This window comes from Myzus persicae, unplaced genomic scaffold (assembly GCF_001856785.1).
Source record: "Myzus persicae strain clone G006 unplaced genomic scaffold, MPER_G0061.0, whole genome shotgun sequence".
Classification (NCBI taxonomy): Eukaryota; Metazoa; Arthropoda; class Insecta; order Hemiptera; family Aphididae; genus Myzus; species Myzus persicae.
The window spans coordinates 323,527-338,269 of NW_019104377.1; the positions used below are offsets into that span (position 1 = coordinate 323,527).

The following is a 14,743-nucleotide window of genomic DNA, read 5'->3' on the forward strand; positions in this document are numbered from 1 at the left end:
TAACACCCCACAAAATACTAATGGCCATAGTAACCGAATGTTAATACTTCAAAAACTTATAGTAATAATAATAATATTTCTTCCCAGTTCCACTGTTATAATATACAACATGTAAACCAGCCAAATATAATACCTAATTACCTATTCACTAATGATTAATGATAGTTAAATGTAAAATAGGTATTTTTACAAAATTAGAAATTACCCACCCATCTATTGGGGAATATCCCCAAAAAAGTGTGTTCGTTTCTTCGTGAGTCCACTGACTTTATCTACAACACATCGGCTAATCGCCAATGCATGCCCGGCTCAAGGGGGCGGCATTTTCAAAACAGCGATAACTAATATTATTATTTTAAGGGTGGCAAAATTCGATTTTGCCCAGTGCACTATTTTCGCTTAACCGCAAATGTACAAATTAGCTGGGTATAATGTATCCACACTATATACAATAATTAAAATAGACAAACTATAATAGGTTTATCGTATATGTGCACTTAGGTTTTTTGGACTACACTCGTAACATCTACTGCAAAAGTGTACATTAATTATGTATATCGATTTAAGTTACTCGCAGGTTTATTTATATATAAGACTGAATATGGTGTACATCGTATATGGTACTAATATATTTTTTTTGCAGTACCATGATGGAAAATCCTAAGACAGTGTCATGTCCATGGGACTTAAATACCTATTTTGGGCGATGGATGTATTATTCTTGGATTACTAATCCTAAATTGAACTTCATCAGCTCCGCTACCATTGAAAATGCCAAATCAATACGCCTCTCTTACTTGTATGTACCTACCTAAAAATAAATAAGTAAATTTAAATAATAATATTAATCTAAAATTGTATATTATTAAAAAGTGGTTGATCACCATCAAGCATACAATGTATATAGTACATATTTATGTAACATTGTAACATATATACTATACTACAATAGCTAACTAACATTAGCTAGCTAATATATAATTTAATTTATTATAATATTTTACATCACATATGGTTAGTTAATATACTGTAATTACTAATTATTAATAGCCAATAGGGTATACCTAATTATTGATTAATAATTCTTCATCTCAACAAAATAATATGGCAAACATAACATTATATTATAATATTTACACACAGTTATACAGTAACGCGGAAAAATCGAACCTAGATTAAAATAGATTTAGTAGAATACTTATTCCGTATTGTATGAACAATCACTAAACATTTAACGAAACAATAATGAGCTAATAATCCCTTAAACATGGTTTAGCGGCCCGTGATTGGTCCATTAAATTTTATTGGGCTGTTAGATTAATAATTTTTTCATGCAACCCGGCATTATTAGGTATATTACCAAGGGTGGCTGCAGAAATGTAAACCGGTGGAGGGGGGAATCGGCAGTCTTAGTCAGTTTCTATACACGTGATAAAACAATTAAATATTAATATAACTAAAATCCCTGATATTTTATGCGCCCCTCGGCACCCCCATACGGGCACCCTTGGTTATTACTTACCGGCTATCCATATGAGTCATATGAGTATTCGTAAATACAATAATATACTACATGGCTTCATAGCTTATGATAGGTATTTATTTCTATAACTAGCTAGTAGATCACATCATAGAATCACATGTGTAAATTTTGTGATATTGACCATTGTTCAACGTTTATGACTAAAACTGAATATAGATATGGATCAATTACGAACGATGATATCACAGATACAAAATTGTTACATGCACAACAAATTTACGAAAATGTAATTCACCCCGACACGAACGAAGTTCAAAATCGTTTTGGACGATTGTCATTTATACCAATTGGTAAATCATTATTAGTTGCTGTTCTACTATCTCAATTGACGTAAGTTATAAATAAAGTACCTACTATGATAAACATAAATATGCATGATGTATTATTTGTATCTACAATTAATATTAGATTGGATAAACATCGTATTTTTCTCGTTTTCCCATAAAGCTAACACCACTGCAGTAGATGGTAGAAAAAAACATAATTGGTACCTAACATTGTACCTCAAGAATCACCCATCACCAAAAAAAAAAACACTTTAATTGTGCTTTTTCATATAGGCAGATAAACTTTACTTAAATAGCTATTACCTACCTATTTGTTATAATCTATTATTTCTATAATAGGTTTATGATACCTTATAACTGTATTTATTAATATTTAATATGCATAATTTCATATGTATATACTAATTAGCACCTATTAATATGTATAATATTATATATTATAACAAAACTTAAAACTAAATATAATTATAAATTATCATAATTCATAAACAGTATAGGTATACGTAATATTACATTAATTTTACCGATTACCGATACCTACTTAAAAAAAATAATTATAATAAATAATTCATTAACAGTTATAGTTTAACATCAATTATAGCCGATAGGTGTAGGTTGTAATTACTAATTAATTTATATTTTGTACTTATATATTATTTATTATTCAGTTTATAAGTTGCATACGGCAACGGCATATAATATTATATTATAATATGGCATCATATTAATTAATTATAATAGTAAAAATAACATTTATTTTATACTTTATTAATGTATACTTTAGGTATATATTTTATTATAACATTGTAGAAAGAATTCATCCAGCTATGCTTGGCATGGTCTTAATCAATCATACGATTCATTAGTAAATTTTACCAACCGTAATGGTGATACCAAATTCAGTCCAACTACTCAAGCTAGATTCGGAATATCCATTTTGACTGCCACAGCAACATCGACGTTGGCCGCATTTCACATTGAAAGATTTCTCCTTAGCAAGATATGTCATCGAATACTTCATGTAAATCTATTAATCCTATAACCTGTAGTATGTACTCGTTAAGCCTTTTCTATGACTATTATTTTCATTCTTCTTCAGGAATATAAAATATTTCTAGCGATTGCACAGTTTCTTAATAATATTATTATTATTTTATTAATATTAGAATTCACTGCAGGCATAATAATAATACCAAATGCTTCATTGTAGGTTCATTATTACAAAATAAAAATAATATTTAGTAATCATTTTTAAAATCATCATTAGCGGTTCGTCCCATTGATGACATTCGCAGGCGCCAGTTTTATTAATGTCCCAATAATGAGACACAAAGAAATCATAGAAGGTGTAAGAATATATGACTGCAATAAAGAAAAAGTTGGATATTCAAGAGTTAGTATTTTATTATTTTAAGTCGAGATTAGTGCAGATATAATTATTTTAACAATATTTTATCTATTTGTTTACAGTTTGCTGGATTAAAAGGCATAGGAGAAACCATAGTTACTAGAATTATAATGCTTGCTCCGGGAGTAGGTATTATATGAGAATTCTTAAATATTAAATATTGTACCAAGATAGTTCAATTAACGTCCTTTGCACGACTTAAATTATTTTATTGCAGGCAATACTCAAAACTTAAAATACTTTACCATGTATTTCCTAGATGTAATAAGTACCTACTATATAGTAAATAACTATATTTTATAACTTGTTTTACAATTTACTTTATGATTCAACCAATCAACTGTGGAAATTAATTTAAAAACCTTTCAGAATAAATTATTAATTTTATTTTTGTAGAATTCCGAAAACTAAGATACTACAGTGCCGGGCTAGGAGCCTCGCCGCTCCCCAGACCTCTTTAAACAGTTATTTTAAAATAAAATAATTAAAATATATTATTGACTATAGTATAGTTATTAAAGGTCCTCAATTAACATAAACGATTCTTAATCCAACCATCATAAAATTAATAACATTCCCTTAATAACCATTTCTTTTATCATATTTTTAGGAACACGTATTATTATTATATGTATACTGGCGTAAAAATAATTTTTTAGGAACCTCCCCCCAAAAAACCTATACTGTGGATCCGCCACTAGAATACTGTCAATAATCATACCAAGTTCAAAATGTTTAAGTACAGCATCAATCGGCAGATTTATTTGATGCTTGCGAGTTAACTATTTTAGTTATTTTAACAGAATGCGCATAAGGCATAACAAAGTGATCAGCTTAATGGTTCACTATTAGGTTAGGTGTTTCTGATAAGAATTAGAATTTAAGTTAAAGGAATCATTGGGGCATAAATAATGTGAATTAATTATGTCCACATTTTTATTTATACTCAGGGTCGTAATGAATACCTATTACCTAATAAAGAATAAATTGATGTTAAAAATAATAAATAACAGTATGTCAACAGGTTATTCATAAATGACGTCTAGTATTAAATAAACTTAAAATTAAAATACCTAGATACCTACCTGCTATCTCAGTAAGAATATGAAAATGTAATTGTGTAATTGTTGCTATTTTTAGTTTTAATTCAATACTTGGGAGACGTTTTGGATAATAAAAGCTGCTGGTTTAGAAAAAATAAATGGGTGCATTTTCCTTTAAATTCAATTGGATTTGGAATTATGTAAGTACTACATATTATATTAAATTAATAGACATAATTAAATAATTTATTATTTGACAGTCTGACCTATATTTTTGCCAAAATATTCGACGTACCTACCGAGATTAAAAAAGATTTACAAATTAAAAATTTACCTATATTACAGTTTAGGTATAATTAACAAGAATCATGGACATTCCCCCCATCGCTTTTTTCGATGTTGTAGGACATATTCCTTAGATACATATTTCAATGAGAACATTTTTATTATTTAACATGAAATTATTATTTTTTGACTTTTGTCTAATTTTGTCTATTATAGAATACATTTCTAAATTGCTTTTTCCTAAGTATAATAAATTATAGATATATTAATATATATTTTTGATCATTGTCTACTTCAAATAATAAAAAACGCTATTAAAAAAATAAAAATTACTAGTTAATATTGTTGATTTATGGTCAACTGTTTTTTAGTTTCCACTAACAACGACTCATGAGAAACCCTCGGCATGACAAGTTTTTTTGAAAATATTTTAGGCAATAATTTTTTAAAAATACTAATTTGGTGAAAATGTTGTGTATCTACTACGGTACTGTAATTTTTTTTTAACTACACCAAATAACTTAACTGCTTTAGAAAACTAGTTTTGCGTTACCTTTATTATTATTTTTTTTGAATTTTTCCAAATTATGAAAACTTCTGGGATCTTTTACTTTTGACTCCCTCATAGTACCAAATAAATTCACTTTCCTGTCAGAAAATATGTTGAAGTAAAAAATCGAAGCATATTTACTGGCATATAAGCAGTACGATTTGGAAAAAAACATTTCCATGAACTCATCACGTTCATGTTTAGTGAACGATGCACAAACGTCACTTATTTTTATTAAATTGAACGTGAACGTTTATATTTTGTCAACTATTTTTAAGACGCTCAATTTATTTGCCATTTATGTTTAAAAAATATTGATTAACTATATTATAGATCTTATTATAATTCCTAGCATAAAAAAATTAAATGCACAACTGTAATAAAATGAAAACACACTATAGATTACAGTTGTGTGTTTCTAGATCAATTACTTAGTTTAAAATATTGTAATATAAATTATATTATAATAAAATGGTGATATTACCTCATTAATCCTTGTAGCAGTTTCTTTATTGTAACCGTGGTTAGCGTCTGATATGTGGAATGAGGTGACCGGTTTGTATTTTAAAATAAAATGAAATCTTCTAATTAAGTTCACTATTTTAAATTTTATTTTCTTTCCCTTAAATTAACTTACACCATTACGCCTTTTTGCATAGACGATACGCGTAGTTCGCCACACTCACGCTTGAACGTATATACAAAAAGGCAATAATAACACGTCTGGCCTGGTGACTAAATGCTCGGTTCCTTACATGATATATAAGTAATATCTAATGTCGTGTGTGTGCGTGTGTAGGTGCGTATGTGTAATGTGTGAAATAAGATATATATATATTTCTTATTGATATATTTTATCCTATTTAATATCTGTAACTTATGCTTATCCTTAATGACTAACAATTATTATAATTATTTTATTATACATATTAAATTTAAAAAACAAGATATGATTGCTTATGTGCACATCATTACACAACCTAGTGAACGCATTCATTTTTTTATGAACGTGAACGTGAACGAGTTCCTTTTTTAAGGACTGATCGTGAACGAAATCATTTATTTAGTGACCTGCTCAAAAGATGATGAGTGATGACACTCCGCTCAGAAGCTAAAAATTGGTCGTGGAGGAATCTATCCCCAATGTGAACTTAAAATATCTGTAGAAAGAATTTGCTTATATATTTATTAGATTGTTTGCCTTCAGTATGGACTAGTTATGAGAAACCTTGTTTGTTTTTAAAAGCTCTGGGGTGGAATATCTGTCTCCATCATCCGATCATCCCTTCCCCCACACATCACTGCTTCCACTGTGCCTTACTACTGATAAATAATAATAGAAATAATTTAAATACATATTTATCGTTATCCCTGTAGGTATCAGCATGTTTTTGAATCTTATTTATATATAAATAAAACATTTTATCTAAATTTGTTTTCACAGACTCATTGGTATGCTCCCTACAGCATGTGCTGTGTTTCCACAATTTAGGTAAGTAATTATTTTTATAATTCATTCTTGATAGACTTAAAAATACAAAATTACTATAACACGTTCAGTACTGTAGTGTATTATTATGTATTTTAACTTTTCAGTTCTGTAAAATTGAGTACATTACAGAAATTTGATAAAGAAGCTTATAGTCAAGTCACTGAAAAATCTGCTGAACTTTCAGACACATTGTATTTCAATAGAGGACTTTGAAAATTATTATCAACTTAACTTTTTTTTTATTACTTACCTACATTTTAATAAATCATTGCAATATTATTAACTATTGTACATTTGTCTACTTAGTTATAAAATGCATCTTATGACGTTATGTAGTAATTAGGGGCTGGATGTTAACAGGATATCGGCGCATTTTATTTCTCTCTAACCCATGCGCAACATGGCAAATTTTACATTCACAATAATGATCATTATCATAGTAATTTCTAAAGTTAGAGTGAAACGATTTTTTATAACATTTGGAGGTAAAATTATTAGCTATAGAGCATCTCATTTTATTATTTTTTTAATTTTAAAGCGAGACACATTAGTCATAAATACACTGATGACATAATCTTAAAAATATATTCATGTATGACATAAAAAACGCAAACAATCCCAAAAATTGTATAAGTTAATCACCTAAATACTCAAACAAAACAATCATAAAACTATTTAAAATAATATAATAATTTATTAATTTCAAAATTAAAATTAAAATTTTACAATTCATACACATACGCGATTTGAATTTAAAAACTGGTTTTAATCTAGAAAACATTTATACACATTTCGCTGTAGGTAGGTATTTTTCATATTGGGTAATTAAAATTAAATCATTCGATTTTTAAGAAATATAAAAATAACAAAAAATTAACTTAAAATTAAATTTTTCTCTCAATCGTTAAAAAAATTTAGTTGTATGTTATTGAAACATATTTTAGGGTAGGAAATCAGTCTATAGAGTATGTTTCAAAAAAAGATGGACTCATCAACATTCGGGGCTATTAATAACATACTATCATATAGTACTTAAACCTATGCAGTGGCATGGCGAACTTAAAATTTAAAAACTTGTAATTTTTCAGAGGCTATTGTATGATTACTAACTAGTATAGAATACTAAATTATTACCAATAAGCCATTAACCTGCCTGTTCTTACCATCCTTTAAAAAGCCCTGAGGCGGTCACATCTAGATAGACTGGCGGTTCCTAAACTGTACACAACGAGCACTTTCCGAGGGCACAATGACTCATAAAAAACGAGTTATAATTTATTGTAATTGTTTTAGATTTCAAATTGAAGTGTAAAAAAAAATGTAAATTGTGTAGTTCGATTTGTATCGGACTGCACGAGTCGAAACTGATTATCAATAAGAATAAGCGGTTTTTATGTATAAAAAATATTTAAGGCAGGGCACAGCGGCTTCGTTTAACCAAAAAAGGGCACCATCGAAAAAAAAACTTTGGGAAACGCTGCGGTAGACGATAATCCCTATTGGCACTCCACTTAGCATATATTTGAACAGCAACTTAAAGATTCCTTGAAATATTTTTGATTAATTGTGCTCTTTGGTAAATTTAATAAAGTTCACATCATAATCATAGTTATTACCTGTTAATTTTCAAGGCTTTTGTACTCAACCATATTATATTCTTTTCATACTGATAATTAATAAGTATCTGCAAATGTAAATACTTCAGTTAAACTAGTTTATCACTTAATCCTGTTTTCTCAATCTCATCTAATGAAGCTGTCAGGTTTTGTCAAAATTTATCTTAGTTGGACTATGTTATGGAAATCTATGGCTAAAAAACACACTTAGATTGTCTGATATTAAATGTGTATAGAAATAATAAATTTTACAAACTATATCTGCTGTATTAACAGAAAAAAAATTTATTACAGAAAAATAAATATATGTCTTATATAATTATTAAGTTTTAAATAATATACAATATTTAATAATACATAAAATACATTGCCAATGTCACTTAAATTTAAACCAAACATATTTGGAATCTTTTAATTACAACACCTTAGATGAGGTAATTCAAATTTGAATTATTTACACATATGTAAAAAGTATATTTGTAATCAGAAAGATGCCAACAATACAATTAAACAAAATTATCAATTATAGCCTTATAAATAAATAATAATTGAATCATACTTTTTAGGATTGGGACAAAACTATAAATGGATATCCAACACAATTACCCATAATTACTGAACATAATTGTGTTATTCTTTTGTAGTATTTAAATGGTAAAGAAAAATTAACATAAATAAAGTAATGTACTGTAATAAAAAGTAAAATAATTAAGCATTTGTATAAGAGACACAATAGTATCATATGCTATCTATATAAAGGTAATATTTTTTATACCAACCATTTAATTATTAATAGTAATTTATATATTAAACAGTTGGTACCTTACCAACAAAAAAGTTAAATAATAATAAATTAATAACAAAGTAAAACAATTAAACATGTAATAAGAATGTTCTGTAAAACATAACTCGATATAGCATTGTTGGTACTAAATAAATACTATAAAGCATAATAAAGAATACAAATATAATATTCATAAGCAGGCAAACATTGAATCATTTGAATAAATCAATGGTACTGTTAAGTTAACATTGATAATCATCTGTTCAGAATTGGTAGGGTCAATGAATAAACATCTACCATCAGCATGTAGCACATCCAATGGAACACTGTAAGGCTGCACTGGGCCACTCCAAGAATGTTGATCAGTCGCATTACACACAGAACTAGTGGTCAGTATAGCTGTAGTTGGTGAAACACTTGTATTGTCACCATATGATGAAACATGCTGCAAATAACCAAATCATTATTATAATCTATCATATAAGATTAAATTTAGGCGACACTAATTGTTGTCTAGTTTTGCCAGACCACTACTCGATAAAATCTGGTTGTGATCAGCTTATATTTATTACCTCATATTCATGACCAAAAAATTTGAGAAACCAAGGCACATGGCAAGCATTAACTACACATATTACCACTAATGTATATAGAAGTACACCCCCAAGCTTAATCTTATATAAGATAAATGTATAAAGAAATACACATAATAAAATAGTACCTGAATGGTGGCAACAAATGTGTGACTATAGCTATCAAATGCAACAGTGATTATATATATAGTATTTTGTACGAATTGTAAATGAGTAAAAAAGCAGAAATTTTGTATATCTTGACATCTGAACACATGCGCAATCGAATTTCCATAGTATATCATATCTTGGTGACACTAAAAATTATAACGATAGATACATTTTTTATATTTTATTATGTTACATTATCAACTAGAGGCGAAAAAAAGTTAAAAATTACTTACTGTAAACAAGTGAACATATAAAGTTGCAGAATGTGAATACCATAAGCAGCCAGCAATTGGACAAGGAAGCATATTTGCAAATTCTGCAAGAGTGTGGTTTGATCCTGTTGTATTTAATTGCTCACCATGCACTGTCTGTTCATTTGAAATAGACTCATTATGATTCTGTAACTAAATAATAATTTTTCTTAATAAATATGAAAAAATTAAAAACTTATTTCTTCGTTACATGTTCTGGAAAAGACCAAGGACTAGTTAATAATCTTGACTCATAGTATTGCAAGGTTCTAATCACTTCACAACTGGAATCCGGTAATTGCATGAACTGGACATTATTTGTTTCTATGTAATTTTGTATAACATCATTTTGTACTAATGCTGTATCTTGTGGCCCTAACAGAGAAACCTAAAAAGAAACAAATTTAAATATATTTCTTGGTTTAATCGGGATATTAACAAGTGTGGAATCAATTTACATCGTCTAATGGATTAAATGTTTCACAATGAGCAAATGGTGATGTCAATGCTCCACTCTCCATACGAACTGACATAGCCCAACGTTGATCAAACTCTTGCTGTTCCTTTTCAATGTTCTCTGCAGACTCATTACTCAAGGTATCAGAATCATCAATACATAGCACTGTTTCTGAATCAGTTTGATCATTTCTATAAAAAATCAATTATTTCAAATTGTGAATAATAAAAAAATTATTCATATAATTTTACATGCTATAGTTAGAGTTATCTAGCTCAAAACTCGCATTAATATCTACATCAGCCAGTTGTGGGATATCAGGAAAAGCTTGAAGGTTAGAAAGGTAACCACTTCCAGATACAGTAGATTTTATTTCTTTTGTAGGTATGTTTAACTTTTTATTGCTGTTTTTCCACTTTAACTAAAAAGTAAACACAATATTGTCAATAAATCACAATATCAATAAACTCTTTATAGTGCACAAATTACTCGGGATGAGTTTTCAGCAAACGATGAAGCTCTATGTGAAACTTCTAGATTTAGGTGTTTTGATTTGTCCAACTAAAACATATTATTTTTAAGTTAATTAATAAAATTAATGAAATAGTTAGTCAATTGTATGAAATAATGCATTGAGCAGTAACAAAAACAAAGGCATACCTATTTTAAAACATACATATAGCGTTCTCACTCGATACCTTCATAGCTGTTAGGTCATCTTAGGTGTGAACGCTATATAACCTAACCATTATAGCAGTAATATTTGTGATATTACTGTTTGATGAGTTATGGTAAATTCTATTCAGAAGATTTGTCATGAAGCAAAATCAAATATAAGTTCAAACACATATGACAGTGTTATATTATATTTCGTAAGAATTTTGAAATAAACACAGAAGATAAAATATTGGTGAAAATCAAATACAAAGATTAATTTTATAAATGTTATATCATTTTATGTACTAGGGTACTTATACCATTGTTTCTGGTATGATTTATAAGATACCTCCATGAAGTCAGTACTTAACACTTATACATTTAACAGTAATAAAGTTATACACTACACTAAAAAATACCTAACTAGTTAAGGACAAATAAAGTATAGGGTTGTCAGTATTGAAATAATTAGGAAATTCAAATAAGAATCTTTACCTGATAATAGTTACAATATGGATTGTTGTTGTTTGAAATAGTAAGACTAGCATCTGTTGTAGATCTATTAAACCTAGTTCTATCTGTTGAAAGCAACACGTTTCTTAAAAGTACACTTGTAGTCTTTGCAATTGGAGGTCGATAGACAATATTTTCCACAGGGCTAGAAGAGGACACCTAAATTTAAAAACAACATTAACCATACAAAGATTTCTTTATATCTTTAAATATATTTAACAATGTATACTAATGTAATAGTAAGTAGGCAAAATTATAAAAAACTAGTAAAAATTAAGCTATATTAGATGGGTACTTAAAATAAACAGTAGCATTTAATACATTTTTTCAATGCTCGGAGAGCCACTATAATTATAGGTCCTCCCATCATTTGATGGTGAAAATAGAGAAAAATGAAGGCAAGAACACAACTCTCCAATATTTCATTAGATGTGAGTAATGTTTACCGCTGATACATATAATTATACTTTAAAATATTAACATAAATTCATACATGAACTTCAGAATTAGGCTTCGGTGGTCTAACAGTTGAACGGATTTGAGGTTTTTCAAATGGAATACTCGTAGTCACTTGTGTACGCATTTTTATACTCTCTAATGATGTTTCTGATGACAATTCATCATATTTAATTTTTGATTTACGAGGCCTTCCAACAGATCGCTTTTTTATCAGTTTTTTGGTATTGGTCTTCTTGTTAGTCTGTCTTTTCGTTTTCATAATGTGTGCCAATGTTTTACATTCGAATTGAAATCCCATTCGATGCAATCTCAGTAGTTCAACATACTCGGATTTCTGTAAGATATTGAATTCCTTTAGTTAAAAAACTTAGATGAAAAAAAAAACAGGACAGTAATATCAATTTATGTGAAAACGAAACTACATTTCGAAGACAAAGCACCTAAAGTGTTGGGTATAAAAAAAACAACGTAGGTGCATAGTTTAAATCATGGAATTATTTAAATCGAAATCGTACAGCAGACTAGGTGGACGCACAAGAAAATCGACATAAGACCGGAACCGCAGGCAAACACGTCGATCGTCGGCCGGAAGAATAACGACGTTCACTGACCAGCGAAAAACGTACAGAGACGACGATTTTTGGCGCGAAGCACAGGGGAGACTGAAACGGAAACTAAGGACCAGTACTCGAGAGTCGCGGCGGTGGAGTGTGGACAGAAGTGAACGCCGATTAAGCACCGAACCGCCCGAAGTCCGATCGTCGGCGGCGGGGTGGAATCTGCCGCCGCCGCAAAGTCCCTTTAGCGCGGCAGCCATTGGCCGGTTTGACAATAACCTGTAATTTTCAAACGCCCGGGCCGGACGCAAAACCGGTTTTCGGCGACTAGTGCGTTCTATAAATACACCGGACGGCGTCGGGAAACCCGGGAAAAGCACCGCACGCCCATCGTACTATCGCGAACGACCCACATACATGTTTATCTGTGCGGTTCTATATACCTACACACACGTGACACGCGAATATATATCATTTCTGCACATCGTTAATTGATATAATATTTTATCTACGTTTTTACGCGATAGTAAGTGAACACCAACGGCGTCTCACGTTTTAATCGTCGCGTCTTGTTTGCCGACGATTACAATTTTTATTATTATTATTACTACTACTATTATTATTCATTGTTGTCATTACAAAATGTGTAGGTAATTACAACATTATAAAAACCACCTGCAACTGACCTTTAGATTGCCGGGCAGGCCTAGGCTTAGAGCGCACTTCACCAGCGTCCGGTACGACGTCAACTCCGTAATCGCATCCGTCATTATCGCCAGTCGTCGGTGACGTTAATTGCCTATGTGTATTATTACTATCGCCGCCCGAACAAACACGAATGAACAAATGTCGTACGCGACGGTTAACATACAAATTCAAACACAACACTTGAAGATTCACGTGGACCGTGGTCTAAGTATAAGCGTTTAACCGACGGCAGACGTGTTCTCAATTCTCATGGAATAACGTCGATATTTTTGTTCAGATCCTTTAGGTTATGGCCGTTTTTTTTTTTTTTTTATAAACTAATTTTAATAATAGCCATATCGAGCAATCGAAATGAAAATAATTCGATTGTTGATACCTACTTGAATTTTGATTTGTACGATCACTATCTTGTGTTCGACTCTTGAATGATAAACTTTCTAATCTAGCGCCAATTTTATTTTATTACCCTTTATTATATATATTTATTATATTATATAATTTAAGTTCCTAATACATTTTTTGATTATTTCTATTTTATCGATTCTATTGCAAATATTAATTACCTATTATATATTAATTGGTTGATAATTTATTATCAGTTACCTTATTATATATTAATACTATCGTTGATTTTACAAATGATAATTCATTGTTTGAAATTACTTTTTAAGTATTTTATATTATATCATTTTGTTAGCAATTCAAGCATTTTCTAGGTACGGGTTTATCGTTTGTATGACCGTATATGTTTTTACTTTTAATTGTGATTGTATAATATGATTTTTATACAACATTACAATTTTGTTTTTTTTTAAGTACTTTCTTTTATTTATTATTAATAATTATTTCCTCGATTATTTCCGCAGTATTGCTTGTATGATATTAGTATTTATATTTTTACGATAGTTACATGAATATTTACAATTATTTTGATACTTATTGTTCAATGGAAAGCAATGCAAGATTGTAAGGTTTGATCATTTTTCTTGTCCAATTGAATTTCTTAAATACGATTTAATTATCTTGAGTTTCGAGAAACTATAGTTTCTTAGAAAGTATATTTTCTGCGCAAGTTACCTACTGGTATTCAACATTATTCTTCGCAACACTTTATAACAAGAAATTTATTTTCTGTGATGAAAGAGCATCAATTCTTGTTACCAAATCATTAATTCAATAATAGGCTTCTAGAGCAGTATTCTACATCACTTTACACTAGTTAGTAGACACTAATTAACTAGTTAAGCTTAGGTTCACCATAACAAAAATTAATAAAATACTAATGTCTAAATAGTTAAGCCAGCAATCCTACACATAACGCGACCGGTCATTCAAATATACTCGCAAAGAATTTAACCAAATTAATGCCTGAGCAGTTGGAAGCCTGGTA

The 14,743-nt window shown here is 29.4% G+C and overlaps 2 protein-coding genes across 5 annotated transcripts; one reads left to right on the top strand and one right to left on the bottom strand.

The window, feature by feature from the left end:
- Positions 1–1,640: 1,640 nt before the first annotated feature.
- Positions 1,641–6,821, top strand: LOC111041649 (sideroflexin-2-like). The gene is made up of 7 exons (XM_022325982.1): positions 1,641–1,873; positions 2,641–2,851; positions 3,098–3,223; positions 3,301–3,367; positions 4,379–4,481; positions 6,561–6,608; positions 6,713–6,821. Exons 1-7 carry the CDS (start codon positions 1,641–1,643, stop codon positions 6,819–6,821), a joined length of 897 nt encoding a protein of 298 aa, XP_022181674.1.
- A 1,749-nt stretch (positions 6,822–8,570) lies between these two features.
- On the bottom strand, positions 8,571–13,622 carry LOC111041703. Of its 4 annotated transcripts, none has more exons than XM_022326076.1 (10): positions 13,332–13,622; positions 12,123–12,422; positions 11,612–11,788; positions 10,949–11,020; positions 10,711–10,880; positions 10,461–10,650; positions 10,214–10,390; positions 9,985–10,149; positions 9,730–9,897; positions 8,571–9,453 (listed from the first exon to the last, which is right to left on the bottom strand). In XM_022326076.1, the coding sequence occupies exons 1-10, from the start codon at positions 13,413–13,415 to the stop codon at positions 9,199–9,201; spliced, it is 1,758 nt and encodes a 585-aa protein (XP_022181768.1). In that variant the 5' UTR covers positions 13,416–13,622; the 3' UTR covers positions 8,571–9,198. The 4 variants fall into 4 exon arrangements, with proteins under 4 accessions (XP_022181768.1, XP_022181767.1, XP_022181771.1 ...); XM_022326075.1 differs by having other exon boundaries at positions 8,573–9,453; positions 9,985–10,155; positions 13,332–13,616; XM_022326079.1 differs by lacking the exon at positions 13,332–13,622 and adding an exon at positions 12,529–12,875 and having other exon boundaries at positions 8,574–9,453; positions 9,985–10,155.
- Between the last annotated feature and the right edge of the window lie 1,121 nt (positions 13,623–14,743).